Consider the following 16,766-nt stretch of genomic DNA (forward strand, 5'->3'; position numbering starts at 1 on the left):
GCGTAAAGACTTTGCATGGGCTACCATTCTTCTTGGTAAGCTTCCCTCTCGACTTATTGTTTCTCAGATGTTATCATCTCTCTGTGTCTGTGATGTTTATAGCTTTGGTGTAGTCCTGAAAAAAAAAGAGTCGATGTTTATAGCTCCACTCACTTATTGTTTCCAAGATCTAATCATCTATGTGTGATGTGACCAGGAATAACCATCGGCTTCTTGTCCCTATTGCTTGTCGTTAGCTATGTACAACAGAGACTGAAGCACCGGAAGGCAGCTGAGCTCCGACAAAAATTCTTCGAACAAAATGGTGGCGGCATGTTAGTACAGAGACTCTCAGGACCAGGGATATCAAATGCTAATGTAAAAATCTTTACTGAAGAAGGCATGAAGACATCAACCGATGGTTATGACAAGAGCAGAATCCTGGGCCAGGGAGGACAAGGAACCGTCTACAAAGGGATATTACCAGACAACTCCATAGTCGCAATAAAGAAAGCTCGGCTTGGAGACAACAGCCAAGTAGAGCAGTTCATCAACGAAGTGCTAGTTCTTTCACAGATCAACCATAGGAACGTGGTCAAGCTCTTGGGCTGCTGTCTAGAGACTGAAGTTCCCTTGCTTGTCTATGAGTTCATTAACAGCGGCACTCTTTTCGATCACTTGCACGGTTCTTTGTTTGGTCCTTCTCTTACATGGGAACAACGCCTGAGGATAGCAGTGGAGATAGCTGGAACCCTTGCTTATCTTCACTCCTCTGCTTCTATTCCAATCATCCACCGAGACGTCAAGACGGCTAACATTCTCTTGGATGAAAACTTAACTGCAAAGGTAGCCGACTTTGGTGCTTCAAGGCTGATACCGATGGATAAAGAGCAGCTCACAACAATGGTGCAAGGCACTCTAGGCTACTTAGATCCGGAATACTACAACACTGGTCTGCTGAACGAAAAGAGTGATGTTTATAGCTTTGGTGTAGTTCTCATGGAACTTCTCTCAAGCCAAAAGGCATTGTGCTTCGAAAGGCCACTCCAGTCAAAACATCTGGTGAATTACATTTCTTCTGCCATGAAGGAGAACAGGTTGCACGAGGTTATTGACGAGAAATTGATCAACGAGAATAACTGGAAGGAGATAGAGGAAGCTGTCAGAGTTGCTATGGAGTGCACAAGAGTGACGGGAGAAGAAAGGCCACTGATGACGGAAGTAGCTGCAAAGCTTGAGGGCTTGAGAGTCACGAAAAGCAAACATCAGTGGTCAGATCAGTATCCTGGGGAGGAGACTGAGAACTTGGTCGGTGTTGGAATCTTATCAGCGCAAGGCGATACAAGTAGCACTGGCTATGACAGCATCAAGAATGTAGCAAGCATGCACATGGAAGCTGGTCGCTGATATTTATTAGTCAATGCACTGTCAAAATCACGGTTAAGTCTCTTTTTTATGAAAAAAATAATATCATTTTTCATCTCACCTCTTTTGTCCACCTAAACAGTTAAAGATCAGAGTATCAAGACAATGAAGAACATTTATGCATCAGTACCCTGCAAACTACCAATCATCCTCCACCTAAATTTTAACATTCTTTTTTTTTCAAAGGAGCTAGTTTTTAAAATCATCAATTAACATAGGAAAAGATCAGTACATGGCGCAAGGCTCACTGTTTTTGTAAGCCTAGCTTTTTCTTATTCTCACACTCTGTAAACAGTTACCCTCTTCTAATTAATAAAGCGCCTTCGAAACAACCTATAGTCGAGTTTTGTCGTTCATGGTTGTGTTTCAAGTCATTGACATATTATGGTTACAAAACAACTCGAGAAAGAAAGAATGGATTATAATCACGATAAAAGGGTGATATGATGTCGAGTGCGGAAGGTAGGCTCCGGCCATTGTCATGGACCACAGGCGTATAAACAAATGTTTCAAAATGGGAGAAAAGTTTTGCACTGACCTTGCATTTCCGTGCAAACCTTTTCTCCCTAAATGTTTGACTTTACTTATGAGATGACGATCCATAAATGTTTGAGCTAAAGAGAGGAAATGCAAGGTCCGTGACAATGTTTCAAAAACATTTTGAAGAGAAGTCAAACAGTTGAGCACTTGAGCCTTCACTTCATCATTTTGGTCTCCCCTGTCTCTTTCGTTGTCCGGCCCGTCCACTGGTATGTCACAGTCACACAGTACTTCACTTTATGATCCTGGTCCTCCCTCGCCTTTTAAAGTCCGGCCCCTCCAATTCTCTGTCTCGACCTTCTCCTCTAGAGATAAATCATGCAGGACTCATGTGGAATAAAGATAAGGTCGTCTTGACTTATAACGTCAATTATGTAACTCCGATCTACTAGAGTTAGAATTAAAGAATTATGACACCATGTTAAATGTTATGGGATGAACACTATTTGTATAGTTATCATAGAGTTAAAGCTCTCTAATCACATGAAATACATAAAGACATCATGGAGATCTAGGATCGGAATCGGAACATCTCCTTCATTATAAATTTGTAATTGGTAAAACATAGTAATTTAGAGTTAAATACTCATAGTATCTAAAGGTGATACTAGCAAAGTAACACTAGAACTTTCAACAGAAAACAACGTATAATATAGTACAAGAGATTGCTAGTTGTTACCAAAGTATGTAGATAATAATAAAACTAGGAAAAAAATAGAAAGAGAAAGAAATTATTTTTTTTGTGGGGCAACTTGAAAAATACTCTAGAATATGTGCCAACTTGTGATTAGTTTAATTTTTTGATAAAAAAAGGAAAAAATAGGAAGAGAAAGAAATTATTTTTTTTTTGGACAACTTGAAAAATACTTTAGAATGTGTCAACCTGTGATTAGTTTAATTTTTATATATATATGAATATGAAAAAAAACCATATCTTTGTGATCAGAAGCCATACATATGAATATTCAATGGACCCTGATAGTCACCAACGTCTTGGTCTTTGTGTCCTCCAAAACTGAATGACAGAAACGAAGACTTGGGGATGGATGCTGAATGAGTTTGTACATTGACTTGGTCTGTAGTTAAATAGTACAAGTATAGAGGTTGGGTTAACGAAAAAAGTCAAGAGAACATCTCAACACCGGTGTTTGAAGGAAGATAAACAAAGTTAAAGAAGATGAAGGTGCAGAAACTGATCTTGGTGGCTACTTGCTTCTACCTTGCATATACGCAGCTGGTCGATGGGCAACCTCGCAACGACTGCCAAACTAGTTGTGGCAACGTCACAATTGAGTACCCTTTTGGCATTTCTCAAGGTTGTTACTATGCCGACGATCCTAGTTTCAATCTCACCTGTAACAAAGAGAAGCTATTCTTTCGACTTAATCTTGAGGTCATCAGCATTTCTCACAGCGGGGAACTACGCGCCATGAACAATATTTCTTACACTTGCTACGATAGCCAGGGAACTTTGAGTGACGAGGATTTTTACCTTTACAGGCTGGCTAATGTATCTCTCTCCAACAAAAACAAGTTTACTATAGTAGGCTGTAACGCTTACGCATATCTGACCACTTATGGAATCCAAAATTACTCAACTGGATGCATATCAGGATGTGACTCTCAACCCGCGGCAAATGGAGGGTGTAAAGGTGCAGGTTGCTGCAGTACAGACGTCTCTGTGCCGTCGGATAGCAACAGATTCCGAATTCGCTCATTTCGTTTGCAGAACACGACTTCTGTGTATGACTTCAGTCCTTGCAAATATGCCTTTCTCGCCGAAAACGGTACTTTTGACTTCGATGCTTTGAGAGATCTTAAGAACCTACGGAATGTAACTCAGTTCCCTATGGTACTGGACTGGTCTATTGGAAACCAGACATGCGAGCAAGTTGGAAACACAAGCCTATGCGGTAGGTATAACAACACATGTTTCGATTCTAATCGTGGAACCGGGTACAACTGCGAATGCTTAAAAGGTTTTGAAGGGAATCCTTACCTTTCAAATGAACATCGTTGCCTAGGTACACTTCAGATTGGTCTTATCTTAATATTTCTTTCTTCTTTTGAGAGTTCATTGTTTTCCTGATACATCTCTATTTGGCATCTTACACGTTCTTTTACTTGTGCCAGACATCGATGAGTGTACTAGTACTATCCATAAACATAACTGCTCGGATCCCAGCACCTGTATAAACATGGTTCCAGGCTTCGATTGTAAGTGCAAGTCTGGTTACCGCTTAGATACAACCAATATGAGTTGCAAGCGTAAAGACTTTGGATGGGCTACCATTCTTCTTGGTAAGCTTCCCTCTGTACTTTTATAGCTCTACTCATTGTTTTCAACATCTAATCATCTATGTGTGATGTGATCAGGAACAACCATCGGCTTCTTGTCCATCCTGCTTGTCGTTAGCTATGTACAACAGAGAATGAAGCACCGGAAGACAGCTGAGCTCCGACAAAAATTCTTCCAACAAAATGGTGGCGGCATGTTAATACAGAGACTCTCAGGACCAGGGACAACAAATGCTAATATACAAATCTTTACTGAAGAAGGCATGAAGACATCAACTAATGGCTATGACGAGAGCAGAATCCTGGGCCAGGGAGGACAAGGAACTGTCTACAAAGGGATATTACCAGACAACTCCATAGTTGCAATAAAGAAAGCTCGGCTTGGAGACACCAGCCAAGTAGAGCAGTTCATCAACGAAGTTCTTGTGCTTTCACAAATCAACCATCGGAACGTGGTCAAACTCTTGGGCTGCTGTCTAGAGACTGAAGTTCCCTTGCTTGTCTATGAGTTCATTAACAGCGGCACCCTTTTCGATCACTTGCACGGTTCTTTGTTTGGTCCTTCTCTTACATGGGAACAACGCCTGAGGATAGCCGTGGAGATAGCTGGAACTCTTGCTTATCTTCACTCCTCTGCTTTTATCCCAATCGTTCACCGAGACGTCAAGACTGCCAATATTCTCCTGGATGAGAACTTAACTGCAAAGGTAGCTGACTTTGGTGCTTCAAGGCTAATACCGATGGATAAAGAGCAGCTCACAACAATGGTGCAAGGTACTATAGGCTATTTAGACCCAGAATATTACCACACAGGGCTGCTAAACGAAAAGAGTGATGTTTATAGCTTTGGGGTAGTTCTCATGGAACTCCTCACAGCCCAAAAGGCATTGTGCTTTGAAAGGCCACAACAGTCGAAACATCTGGTGAATTACATTGCTTCTGCCATGAAAGAGAATAGATTGCACGAGGTTATTGACGAGAAAGTAATCACAGAGAAAAACTGGAAGGAGATAGAGGAAGCTGTCAGAGTTGCTATGGAGTGTACAAGAGTGACGGGAGTGGAAAGGCCACTGATGACGGAAGTAGCTGCAAAGCTTGAGGGCTTGAGAGTCACAAAAACCAAACATCAGTGGTCGGATCAGTATCCTGGGGAGGAGACTGAGAACTTGGTCGGTGATGGAATCTTATCAGCGCAAGGCGATACAAGTAGCACTGGCTATGACAGCATCAAGAATGTAGCAAGCATGCACGTTGCAGCTGGTCGCTAATACTTATTAGTCAAGGCTCTGTCAAAATCACGTTCAAATCTTGTTTATGAAAAAATAATATCATGTCTGTATTTCATCTCACCTCTTTTGTCTACCTATGAAGAACATTTAGGCATTGAAATGAAGAACATTTATGCATTGATAATGTTCTTATAGACCATCAGTATCAATGTTCATAAATCCCCTAAATTTTGTAACTCTTATTTATATGCACAACATTTATCAAGAAGATTGAAAAAAGAAACAGAGGAGTGAGAGAAAGTTTAGATTCCAATCAACTAAACTCCTACTAGACTCTTGTGTCTATCCATCCCTACATCTCTATAGCTTTGAGTGAGAGCACTACTAAGGATCTGAATACGTGATCAAAGTGTGTATTAGGTTCTAGAGAAAACAACAAGTTACAATTTTGGTTGATGTGCCTCCAAATGTATCTCGACTTGTCACCTCCTTCCTCCACGTTGCCCTGGTCTTGGACCTGGGTTTCTGGAAAACTGGATTCGCAAAATCTTGGAATCACGTTCCTCTTCATCCATTCGGTAGCCTGTCAAATGCATAGTGTCAGACAACATGTTGATGAAGAAGATAGAGTATATTACAAGAAACAATGCACCATAATAAACTCAAGATAAAATCCCAATTTAGGAAGCAGAGAGCATCTTTAATTACCTTGCAGGGCGTTACGAGCAGTTGCTGCACATGCAGGATTTTCAAAATCAACGAAACAAAGAATAATAAGATCTCCATTCCTCTGCATAAAAAAATTTAAAAAAAAAACCTTTAGTAAGTCAAAGCAAACGAAATTCAGGGACCGATTTAGTTTCAACAATGGTTCAAGTTAAAAACAAGTGAATCTTACATGCTTTGAGTCTTTCGTCACAAGTCTCACTTCTTTATATCCGGGAAAAGGCCGAAATATATCTAAAGACATATAGTTAAGAACAGTGAACCGCTCCAAACATTCTCGAGCGACGAACTTTGAAAGAAAAAAAAAACGAATCATAAATAAAAAGTATAGGATACGAGCTACTTCCCTCATTGAGCAATCAGAAGGAAGACCTTCAACAAATAGAGTGCTGGATGCATCGGGAGGTAGACGAAGCAGCTCCCAGCTAGGAGGCCTACCACCTAAATCTTGTTGATCAGAACCAATATTTGGCCCAAAACCTGGAGGAAAAACTCCACCACGCCCAGGCATGTACAGATTGTCACCTCCTGCTCCTGGTCTTCCCATGCCACCAACACCATTAAATCGACCAACTCCTTGAGATGGCAAAGAAGGCGTTTGCTACAAAAACAAGGAAGAGTTTTCAGTTCGTTGAGAAAACAAAAAAGACAAAAGTGAATAAAGGAATGTACCACACTCACTCTCCGCTGGTGGTAGATGTCATAATCTGAGCCAATAGTTCTGGTATCATTTACTGAATGAGGGATACCTCCTCGATCATGGCCTAGATAAAGACAATGGCGAATAATCATTCAAGTTAACTTACACATTCACAGGTATAGATAGTTAATGGATCGAACAAACCTATGGACATGAATCTTTCTGAACACAAAACATTTTGATTATCATCTCTGTTTTAACATACATAGCATCAACGTACCGAACCGATCAAAACTTCTATAATAATAGTAGCGCAGAGCAAGCTCATTTGTACTCGTAAATTCAAGGCAAAGATGCAATATTTAAGACCTATCTATAACAGGTGGAAAGATGTTCAAAGTCTACCTGAGAATCAGCACAACAATGCCCACTTGCAAAGTAGCTCCTTTAAAGTGTACATTTTTACAATCCACAAACCGAGCGAGCGGGTGGCGGGAAAAAATAAAAAGGAAGACACTTTAGCATTACCCAAGTCAAAACGAGGATGTTTCAGAGGAGGAGGACCGTCACAGTGGTGGGTGGACGACGTCGGAGGCGGAGGGTCATGGTGTCTCGGCGACAAAAGCAAGGAAGCGAGGAATTCCAAATCTACAAACAAACAAAAACGCTCGTGTTCTTGAGTCAAAATCCTAATCTGGGTAACCCGACCCGAACCCAATATGGACGGCCCAATAAATTCATACACATCTTGGCCCATTTAAAGAAAAACGTTTGTAAACTAAAAGCCCAATCAAGAATCAAAAAAAAAAAAAGGTTGAAATAAAGTAGAGTGAGTCACTGAAGAAACCTTGTAGACTCATCGTAGAAGTTAACTCCGCCCATAGCGAAGAGGATGTCGGAGATAAATTTGGTGGTTGGTTAAATCGGTTTTGATGATGATGATGATAATGTTGATACGTTTCCATCGCCGGAGATTCATCGAACGGTGCTGACGTGTACAGAGGAGAGGAGGATGGAGTTGTGGAGGTTGGGGGTTTGCCTGGGATATATGTGATCACGGGACCACGTGGCCTTGGCCCTTGTGACGGTTCTTGTTGGTGCAACGGCGGTGGTGGTAGTGGCAGTGACTGATACGGCGGTTCATGTTGGTGTACCAACGGTGGTGGTCGTGGCGATGGTTGCGGTTGCAGCTGCGACGGTTCTTGTTGATGTAACAGCGGTACTGGTGGACCTGTTGGTTGTGGCGGTGACTGACACGGCGGTTCTTGTTGGTGTAAACGTGTTGGTGGTGGTAGTGGTGGCTTCTTCATGATCTTGTTGGAATCTATATATATCTTCAAGGATTTTCAATGGAGTTGGAGGGAGATATGTGATGTGAGTGTGGTGATGGTTTTAGTGAAGAAGAACAATTTAATGATGATGATGATGATGATGATGATGATGATGATTAGGGGAAAAGGGTGGGTGCATGTATGTATATGAGTTTTCTCAGATGCGCATAATAAAAGAGGAGAAAGCAAAATGTTTTCAATTAATTAGTCACGTGTTTAATTAATTTAATCCAAAAACATAAAACTAAACCATATGAATTAGTATCGCCAATTAGTTCGAACTTTAGTTCTCGGTTCATACGGTTTACAGATATGGAAATGAATTTGATACGGTTTACTCCTTTGGGATCACAGTCTTGATGCTTCTGTCCTCGGTTTACGTTAACAGTTTACCATCAGCTGTCAATTACAAGAAGAACGAACTGGATAACGATGTTTACCCATTTGCCAATCTGAAAAACCTCGCGATGGTAGCTGGACACTCTGTTTATACCAGCATTAACTGCGGTAAAACCGATAGAGAGGAGTCTTGGTTCTTGGAGTCTTATCAGAAGCATCCGTGACGTTCTTGAGTCATATAGAGAAAGGCGTTGAAGCTGCAGGGAGAGATAATGAGTCTTTGCTGCTGTTCAGCGGAGGAGAGACTCGTAGAGAAGCTGGACCTCGCAGTGAAGCTCAGAGTTATTGGGCTGTTGCTGAATCCAAAGGATGGTTTGGTGAGTCTGCTTAACTTACTCTGCTTCTTTGTTACATTTTTTTTTTTTGGGTATAATGTGGGTTTTGTGAATAGGTAAGGATGATGTGAGGTCGAGGGCGTTGACGGAAGAGCATGCTAGAGAACAGCTTTGAGAATCTTCTCTTCAGTGTTTGTAGATTCAGAGAGTTCACGGGGTCTTACCCACAGAACATAACAGTAAAGCCTCTCTTGCTTAGAGGATTGTTCAGGTACTGTGGTTCAGCACCTTACCGTGGCTCTCTCCCATGGAACTGAGCTAATACTAGACTTAAGAGTAGTAACTGATGTTTTTTTGTTCGTTTCACAAAGAATCTTTGTATTTCACAAACTGAGAATTCAAACTGTTATCTTTGTATACATTATGACATATCTATACAAATAAAATATCTCTATATATTCAAGCTTTTCATCATCCATGTTCAATAAAAGAAAACAAGGACAAAAGTTAAGAAGAATAGTAAAAGAGTAGTTAGTTATTACTAAAGCAACAACCAGCAGCTCTGTCTCAAAAGGGTGTGTTGTTCTAATTGTTGGGTTTGGAGGAAGAGAACGATGACTTCCTGGTCCTTGCAAAGTCAACCAAGTCTTTGAAAAGGATATCCTCTGGTTTGTCATCTTTCTTTGGTGGTGGTGTAGCAGCAGAGGCGGTTGGATTCATGGAAAGATTCCTTGATTGTCCCAAGAGGTCCTCGTAAGAGGACTCAGAGCCACTGCTTGAGCGTTGAGGAACATTACTATGGTGCGAGTATTGTTGCCTCTGGTTGGTTCTAACAGACATTGGTGGGGTAGCACGAGGCAACTGATCTGTCTGTTGGTCATAAACTGGTTTGCTCCGGGGAACTGGCTCATCGAAACACAGGAGCAGAAGAGTCTCGATATGATGAATGGGAAGTACTTGAGATTCCTTGAGGTGTGTAGACATCATCGCTAATACTTATTAGTCAAAGCTCTGTCAGAATCACGTTCAAATCTTTTTATGAAAAAAATAATATCATTTCTGCATTTCATATCACCTCTTTTGTCTACCTATGAAGAACATTTAGGCATTGAAAATGTTCTTATAGACCATCAGTATCAATGTTCATAAATCCCCATTGTAACTCTTATTTATATGCACAACATTTATCAAGAAGATTGAAAAAGGAAACAGAGGAGTGAGAGAAAGTTTAGATTCCAATCAACTAAACTCCTAGACTCTTGTGTCTATCCATACATCTCTATAGCTTTGAGTGAGAGTACTACTAAGAAGCTGAATACGTGATCAAAGTGTGTATTAGGTTCTAGAGAAAACAACAAGTTACAATTTTGGTTTGCTATGCCCAATGTGTCTCGACTCGTCACCTCCTTCCTCCACGTTGCCCTGGTCTTGGACCTGTGTTTCTGGAAAACTGGATCTGCAAACTCTCGGAATCAGGTTCCTCTTCATCCATTCGATACCCTGTCAAATGCATATCGTAGCATCAGTTAAATCTGAGGTGAAGTGTCTATCTTAAGGAAACCACAACATGTTAAAAGATTTAAGAGTTATATAACAAGAAACAATGCACCAGAAACTCAACATGTGTAGGACCTAATAATACCAATTCCGGAAGCAGAGAGAATCTTAGTTACCTTGCAGGGCGTTCCGAGCAGTTGCTGCACTTGCGGGATTTTCAAAATCAACAAAACAAAGAACAACAGGATCTCCATCCCTCTGCATACAAAAAAAAACCTTATAGTAAGCCAGAGCTAATGAATGAACTACTAACAGTGTTTCAAGTTGAAAGAAGTTGAATCTTACTTGCTCTGAGTCTGTGGTCACAAGTCTCACTTCTCTATATCCGGAAAAAGGCCGAAATATATCTAGACATATAGTTAAGAATAGTGAACCGCTCCAACATTCTTAAGCGACGAATTTAAAAAAAAAACAAATCATAAATAAAAATATAGGATACGAGCTACTTCCCTCATTGAGCAATCAGAAGGAAGACCTTCAACGAATAGAGTGCTGGATGCATCGGGAGGTGGAGGAAGCAGCTCCCGGCTAGGCCTACCACCTAAATCTTGTTGACCAGAACCAATATCTCGAGTACCATTCGGCCCAGAATCTGAAGGAAAAGCTCCACCACCTATGTACAGACCGTCACCTCCTGGTCTTCCCATGCCACCAAGACCATTGAATCTACCAAGTTCTTCAGATGGCAAAGACGGCGCTTGCTACAAAAACAAGGAAGAGTTTCAGTTCGTTGCCAAAACAAAGAAGAGACAAAACAAAAGTGAATAAGGACTGTACCACACTCCGCTGGTAGATGTCATAACCAATAGTTCTGGAATCATTTACTGAATGAGGGATACCTGTATAATACAAAGGCCAATATCAAGTTAACACACGTAACTAACACATTGTACGGTATAGTTAATGGGATCATGACACACATCATAATCTGCAACTACAAAACATAACCAACTCATACAATAGTAGCACAACAGCTCATCTCATTTATAAGTTATAACTCAAAACTATAAGAGTCAATTCAAGGCAAAGATGCAAATTTTTAGACCTATAACAAGTTAAAAAGATGTTAAATTGTTCTATATGAGAGTCAAAAACTTGGAAAGTAGCTCCTTGAGGTCTACATTGTACAATCACAAACCGAGCGGGTGGGGGGAAAAAAGGAAGACACTTTAGCATTACCCAAGTCAAAACGAGGACGTTTCAGAGGACCACCGTCACAGTGGGGGATGGACGACGTCGGAGGCTGTGATTGCAAGTCTACAAAAAAAAAAAAAAACGCCCTAATTTCAATTCAACAAGGCTTCGATTGCAATTTGCAGCTGCTTGCTCGTGTTCTTTGGAGTCGAGATCCTAATCTGGGTAACCCGACCCGGACCCAATATTGACGGCCCAATAAATTCACATACGTCTTGGCCCATTTATAGATTGTAAACTATAAAAAGCCCAATCAAGAATCTAAGAAATTGTTGCGATCAAGTCACTGAGTGAAGTAACGATGTGTCAACGGACCTTGTGGATTGGATAACTCCGGCGATATCGACGGCAGAGAAGTGGATCCCGGAGACGGTATCGACGGCAGAGAAGTGGATCCCGGGGACGGTGTCAACAAACCTTGTGGATTGGATAACTCCGGCGGCGATATCGACGGCAGAGAAGTGGATCCCGGAGACGGTTCTTGTTGGTGTAACGGCGGTTGTGGTGATGGAGGTTGCGTCAGCGACGGTTCATCTTGATGTAGCAGCGGTGGTGGTCGTGGAGGTGACTGATACGACGGTTCTTGTTTGTGTAAACGTGGTGGTGGTGGTGGCTTCTTCATCTCTGCAATGGCTGCTTCAAGTTGGTGATGGTTTTTAGTGAATAAGAACAATTAATGATGATGTGATGATTAGGGGGAAAGGGAGGGGGGGAGGGAGGGTGCATGTATATATATGATTTTTCTCAGCTGCGCATAAAAGAGGAGAAAGCAAATTGTTTGAAGTCTAATTAGTCACGTGTTTAATTAATTAATCAAAAAAAAAAAAAAAAATAAACTGTATATGAATTAGTAGAGAAAGGTGTTGAGGCTGCAGGGAGAGATGGTGAGTCTTTGCTTTTGTTCAGTGGAGGAGAGACTCGTAGAGAAGCTGGACCTCGCAGTGAAGCTCAGAGTTATTGGGCCGTTGCTGAATCCAAAGGATGGTTTGGTGAGTCTGCTTAACTTACTCTGCTTCTTTGTTACATTTTTTTTTTTTGGGTATAATGTGGGTTTTGTGAATAGGTAAGGATGATGTGAGGTCGAGGGCGTTGACGGAAGAGCATGCTAGAGAACAGCTTTGAGAATCTTCTCTTCAGTGTTTGTAGATTCAGAGAGCTCACGGGGTGTTACCCACAGAACATAACAGTAAAGCCTCTCTTGCTTACAAATTTAAACGGAAGTTCTTTTAAAAAAAACTATATCATTCATTCTTGGTTCAGGTAGTGAGCTATGATTTTAAGGAGGAGAGATTTGCGCATTTGCATCGGTCAGCGATAGGGTTTCCAGAATCAAGATTCTTCTACTTGGGGACTCCGGCTTCTCTTGAATCCAAAGAAGATGCTCTAAAAGGTGAGGCTATGGTTAGAGCTCAGTTTCAAGAAGATCCATACGGATGTGTTGGTTCGCTATGGCGTAAGAAGCTGAAGCGTGACCCTTTCCACAGGACTATACCTTACCCTGATGGTTGCCCTGAGATTAGAGGGTTGTTCAGGTACTGTGGTTCAGCACCTTTCCCTGGCTCTCTCCCATGGAACTGAGCTAATACTAGACTTAAGAGTAGTAACTGATGTTTTTTTGTTAGTTTCACAAAGAATCTTTTGTATTTCACAAACTGAGAATTCAAACTGTATATTTGTATACATTATGACATATCTATACAACAAAAGATCTCTATATATTCACCTTTGTTATTTGATAAAAATAAGAAACACCCTTTTCATCATCCATGTTCAATCAAAGAAAAAAAAAACACAAATGAAGAGTAGTTAGTTATTACTAAAGTAACAGCTGGCAGCTCTGTCTCAAAACGGTTTACTGTTCTAATTTTGGGTTTGGAGGAAGAGGACGATGCCTTCCTGGTTCTTGCAAAGTCAACCAAGTCCTTGAAAAGGATATCCTCTGGTTTGTCATCTTTCTTCGGTGGTGTAGCAGCTGAGGCGGTTGGATTGAGAGAAAGATTCCTTGATTGTCCCAAGAGATCATCGTAAGAGGACTCAGAGCCACTACTTGAGCGTTGAGTAACATTACTATGATGTTGCCTCTGGTTGGTTCTAACAGACATTGGTGGGGGAGCACGAGGCAACTGATTCGTCTGTTGATCATAGACTGGTTTGGTGAAGAAAGCTTGCTCAGGGGATTTGATCCGGGGAGCTGGCTCATCGAAAACAGGAGCAGAAGAGTCTCGATCTGATGAATGGGAAGTTCTTGAGGTTCCTTGAGGTGTGTAGACATCACCACTGAGGAAGTCCATGGCACCAGATTCAACATGTACTGGCCTCATTGTTGGTGGTTGAGGAGGAGGAAGAATAGGGTTGAAGTTCCCTCGTGCACTCTCTCTTTTCGACCTGCAGATATGACTTTGATGAGTTTTTTTGGAATCCAAGTCTTGAAATGATGGGCACTTACCTGTGAGATAGCTGAGCAAAATCATCATCTGACTCATCATCACCATCATCGTCATGGTTGATGCTAACAAGCGGTGCAGTAGGAGCTGTTGCAGGAGGAGGAACAGAGTTTCCTTTCGCCTTATCATCGTGTTGCTGAAGAACACGCTGCAAGTTGTCGTTTAACGCCAATCCTTGACACAGAAGCTCCTCATCTCTGCCAAAAAAGGAAGAAGTCTCTCTCTCTCAACATTAACAGATTCTATCAAACTGAGCTTTACCAAGTCAACTATAAGTTCTTCCTTACGATGTAGTGTTGACCAGAGTCATTACACGTCTTTGATAAGTACGGCATTGCTCTACCAAGTCAACTATAAGTTCTTCCTTTAAACCCTGTCACAAACATCAAACAACAGTCAAGTGTTACAAACAGAGCCACTAAATCTTAATCATCAATATATATATATCAACCTCGGGATGGTTTGGATCAAGAGCACCAAGCATGTCCATCAAAATATCAACTGATCCCTGAGCGCTTTGAATCTCTTCCACACTATAAAAAAAATGATACTAAAGTTTATAACATGCTTAAGACACAGTATATGGATTTTACGGTAAAGTAGAGAGTGTACCTGAGAGCAGAAGCATCATCACTTTGCAAAGAGGCCTGAATAGCAGCATCTTCATCTGACGCAGCAGCAGCGGCCTGAGCAATAATGGGCTGTGTCTGAGGTGGAGTAAAGAAGGGTACACTGCTCTCTGTTCTAGGTGGGAACTCAACTCCAGCAGACTAAAAGTTTTCAAAGTGAAATCAAAACTTTGATACACTAATAATAATACAATCATAAAAGAAGCAAGCCATATACCCTGAGATCATTATAAGCATTGTAATACTGAGGGAATCTTCCACCAAAAGCCTCTTGCCACGTATCTAATAAACTAAGTATCTTTTCTCTTACACTCAGGTCTGGCTGCATAAGAGGTGAGGTTTGGTAAATTTTCCAGAGTAAAAAGAATTTGAGAAAAAAAGGAATTTGAGAAGAAAAACCTTTTTCTTGACTATTTTGACCATATCAGGCAAGATATCACGGTCCACGATAAGCTGGTACACGCTCTCACCACAGTTCTTACTCAGAGTTTCCAATGCCTGCAACCCAAAAACCGCCACAGCATTCAGGAATTGAGATGATCAGTACAATAGACTACGGAACCAACCAAAAACCAAAGGAACTTACATAAAGAGCTAGAATCTGCACTTTGGAGTTTTTACTTGCTAACCGTTTCTTGAGCACCTTCACTGCTTCTTTTGCTTGACTACGGAACCAAAACAAGGTCGAGACATTTAAGCATCCTAAGAGCTTTTAAGGTTGTTTCTGGGAGTAATAACACAGCAAACGATGTTACCTAGGATCCAAGTTGATAATGTCACACAATTCAATGTTGATAGCCCAATCAGGACCAATCAGCATATCATTTGTAGCTCTCTCAGCGCAAGCAGCCCCGTTATTTCCCATGCGAGATTTGATTTTTTCAATCAAAATCCTAAGGTTTCAAGCTTCATAAAACGGGTACAAACACAGGTTGAAACATCATTACACAAACTTAATTTCCAAACCGATAAAGATCAAACACTATAATTCTCATCACTGGGATCAGGACTATCACCAATTCACAAAACCAGATTTCGAAATCTAAGTGAAACCCTTCAAAAGAAAGTGATTTACCTGTGTGTGGACTCTCTAAACTTAGAGAACAGATTATAGAGACCGAGAGAAGATATGTTGTGCGTGTCTCACGATCAAGTCGATATGAATAACAATTTCTCTGTTAAAAAAAAAAAATCTGAAGTTGTAACTCTAACACGATCGGACTTTTTGTGTGAATGTGTCAGGTCGTCATCATCAAGCCTTTAGCCGTACATAAAATCAACTGCGACTTCTTTGTTCTGCTGAAGATGCAAAGTTTGAGTTTTGTTTCGCTTTTTTGTCTGAATATGCTAAACTAACAGCCGGTGACAGAAATATTAAAGATTCTCTGATTATTCTTTCCATTAATTGGTTAAATATAAGTATAGTTTAGGTCGAGAGTAATTATCATTAGCAAAGCAACTAATAAAAATTTTAATTTCTAAGTTGACTTTTTTTGCGAGAACCGTGAATATTAAAGCGATGTTATCTAGGATTTAGATGGTGTAGACTGATTAATTTAGGATTTTAATTTTTTTATAACTAAAGTAATGTTAATTAAGTAGATCCCTAAAGGAAAAGTTAATCTACACACACTGTGTACGTTGAGGATTCAAAATCCAAGAACCGAGAGACATGAAAACTCTATTTACGTAAACCGTATATAAAACGATCCGCAGCTAACAAAAGCAAAACTTAGTATTATTACCAAGCAAATTGTTAGATTTGTGTCAGATTTAAACGGTTATCATATCATCTCCTCTGATCATGGAACCATTCCTCCAAAGACTTCTATGGCTAAGAACAGAGATCGCTCTGAGATGTTAGACTTCTATAACGAAGAACAGGGACGTCTCTGAGATGCTAGAAGTTATAAACATTTTAGTAAGGTTTTAATTAAGAAAATAATTTTATAAATTTGAGAGTATTTTTCACTATAAATTTTTTGAAATGTTTTGGGGACCCTAGAATGGTGGTACGTAATCACTGGACCATAAGCAGTCTTTGTTTTTATGCTCCTAAATTCTTAATGTATTTTGGCGCTTAAATCCCTGGTCGACATG

At 40.6% G+C, this 16,766-nt stretch overlaps 5 protein-coding genes and 1 pseudogene across 7 annotated transcripts; 3 read left to right on the forward strand and 3 right to left on the reverse strand.

Annotated features, from left to right (window-relative positions):
- Nucleotides 1-4: 4 nt before the first annotated feature.
- LOC130504199 (wall-associated receptor kinase 5-like) lies at nt 5-1,549 on the forward strand (the record flags this gene model as incomplete). Its single annotated transcript, XM_056998781.1, has 2 exons — nt 5-35; nt 197-1,549. Coding segments are annotated over 2 exons (1,221 nt in total), but the record flags the coding sequence as incomplete, so codon positions are not given.
- Nucleotides 1,550-3,121: 1,572 nt separating this feature from the next.
- On the forward strand, nt 3,122-5,617 carry LOC130504200 (wall-associated receptor kinase 5-like). Its single transcript, XM_056998782.1, has 3 exons — nt 3,122-3,968; nt 4,078-4,245; nt 4,321-5,617. Exons 1-3 carry the CDS (start codon nt 3,122-3,124, stop codon nt 5,508-5,510), a joined length of 2,205 nt encoding a protein of 734 aa, XP_056854762.1. The 3' UTR covers nt 5,511-5,617.
- Nucleotides 5,618-5,692: 75 nt separating this feature from the next.
- Nucleotides 5,693-8,147, reverse strand: LOC108819718 (nuclear speckle RNA-binding protein A-like). The gene is made up of 7 exons (XM_018592767.2): nt 7,685-8,147; nt 7,366-7,485; nt 6,870-6,961; nt 6,534-6,798; nt 6,370-6,431; nt 6,180-6,261; nt 5,693-6,054 (listed from the first exon to the last, which is right to left on the reverse strand). The coding sequence occupies exons 1-7, from the start codon at nt 8,145-8,147 to the stop codon at nt 5,954-5,956; spliced, it is 1,185 nt and encodes a 394-aa protein (XP_018448269.2). The 3' UTR covers nt 5,693-5,953.
- A 76-nt stretch (nt 8,148-8,223) lies between these two features.
- On the forward strand, nt 8,224-13,171 carry LOC108819719 (uncharacterized protein C57A10.07-like; annotated as a pseudogene).
- On the reverse strand, nt 9,999-12,230 carry LOC108819304 (nuclear speckle RNA-binding protein B-like). 2 transcript variants are annotated; one of them, XM_056998785.1, is made up of 8 exons: nt 12,011-12,230; nt 11,579-11,656; nt 11,177-11,238; nt 10,945-11,100; nt 10,839-10,899; nt 10,685-10,746; nt 10,516-10,597; nt 9,999-10,342 (listed from the first exon to the last, which is right to left on the reverse strand). In XM_056998785.1, exons 1-8 carry the CDS (start codon nt 12,213-12,215, stop codon nt 10,242-10,244), a joined length of 807 nt encoding a protein of 268 aa, XP_056854765.1. In that variant the 5' UTR covers nt 12,216-12,230; the 3' UTR covers nt 9,999-10,241. The 2 variants fall into 2 exon arrangements, with proteins under 2 accessions (XP_056854765.1, XP_056854764.1); XM_056998784.1 differs by having other exon boundaries at nt 10,839-11,100.
- A 147-nt stretch (nt 13,172-13,318) lies between the features above and the next one.
- LOC108819303 (TOM1-like protein 3) lies at nt 13,319-15,972 on the reverse strand. 2 transcript variants are annotated; one of them, XM_018592313.2, is made up of 10 exons: nt 15,742-15,972; nt 15,422-15,572; nt 15,253-15,331; nt 15,066-15,164; nt 14,884-14,988; nt 14,650-14,807; nt 14,489-14,570; nt 14,325-14,410; nt 14,040-14,234; nt 13,319-13,978 (listed from the first exon to the last, which is right to left on the reverse strand). In XM_018592313.2, the coding sequence occupies exons 2-10, from the start codon at nt 15,529-15,531 to the stop codon at nt 13,354-13,356; spliced, it is 1,539 nt and encodes a 512-aa protein (XP_018447815.1). In that variant the 5' UTR covers nt 15,532-15,572; nt 15,742-15,972; the 3' UTR covers nt 13,319-13,353. The 2 variants fall into 2 exon arrangements, with proteins under 2 accessions (XP_018447815.1, XP_056854763.1); XM_056998783.1 differs by lacking the exon at nt 15,742-15,972 and having other exon boundaries at nt 15,422-15,674.
- Between the last annotated feature and the right edge of the window lie 794 nt (nt 15,973-16,766).

The sequence above is a fragment of the Raphanus sativus genome, unplaced genomic scaffold (assembly GCF_000801105.2).
Source record: "Raphanus sativus cultivar WK10039 unplaced genomic scaffold, ASM80110v3 Scaffold1414, whole genome shotgun sequence".
Lineage (NCBI taxonomy): Eukaryota > Viridiplantae > Streptophyta > Magnoliopsida > Brassicales > Brassicaceae > Raphanus > Raphanus sativus.

Bases quoted from the DNA above. Each gene is read 5' to 3' on its own strand.
- LOC108819303 (XM_018592313.2), bottom strand. From the start codon at position 15,531: ATGGGAAATAACGGGGCTGCTTGCGCTGAGAGAGCTACAAATGATATG. The intron at 14,989-15,065 runs GTTTTTCTTCTC...CCTCTTATGCAG, and splicing joins TCAAAATAGTCAAGAAAAAG to CCAGACCTGAGTGTAAGAGA. The intron at 14,808-14,883 runs GTATATGGCTTG...GAAAACTTTTAG, and splicing joins ATGCTTATAATGATCTCAGG to TCTGCTGGAGTTGAGTTCCC.
- LOC108819718 (XM_018592767.2), bottom strand. From the start codon at position 8,147: ATGAAGAAGCCACCACTACCACCACCAACACGTTTACACCAACAAGAA. The intron at 7,486-7,684 runs GTTTCTTCAGTG...GTTTGTTTGTAG, and splicing joins TTCTACGATGAGTCTACAAG to ATTTGGAATTCCTCGCTTCC. The intron at 6,055-6,179 runs GTAATTAAAGAT...TGCATTTGACAG, and splicing joins TGCTCGTAACGCCCTGCAAG to GCTACCGAATGGATGAAGAG.
- LOC130504200 (XM_056998782.1), top strand. From the start codon at position 3,122: ATGAAGGTGCAGAAACTGATCTTGGTGGCTACTTGCTTCTACCTTGCA. The intron at 3,969-4,077 runs GTACACTTCAGA...TACTTGTGCCAG, and splicing joins AAATGAACATCGTTGCCTAG to ACATCGATGAGTGTACTAGT. The intron at 4,246-4,320 runs GTAAGCTTCCCT...TGATGTGATCAG, and splicing joins ATGGGCTACCATTCTTCTTG to GAACAACCATCGGCTTCTTG.
- LOC108819304 (XM_056998784.1), bottom strand. From the start codon at position 12,215: ATGAAGAAGCCACCACCACCACCACGTTTACACAAACAAGAACCGTCG. The intron at 10,747-10,838 runs GTATCCTATATT...CTATATGTCTAG, and splicing joins CTCAATGAGGGAAGTAGCTC to ATATATTTCGGCCTTTTTCC. The intron at 10,598-10,684 runs GTAAGATTCAAC...TTTTGTATGCAG, and splicing joins TGACCACAGACTCAGAGCAA to AGGGATGGAGATCCTGTTGT.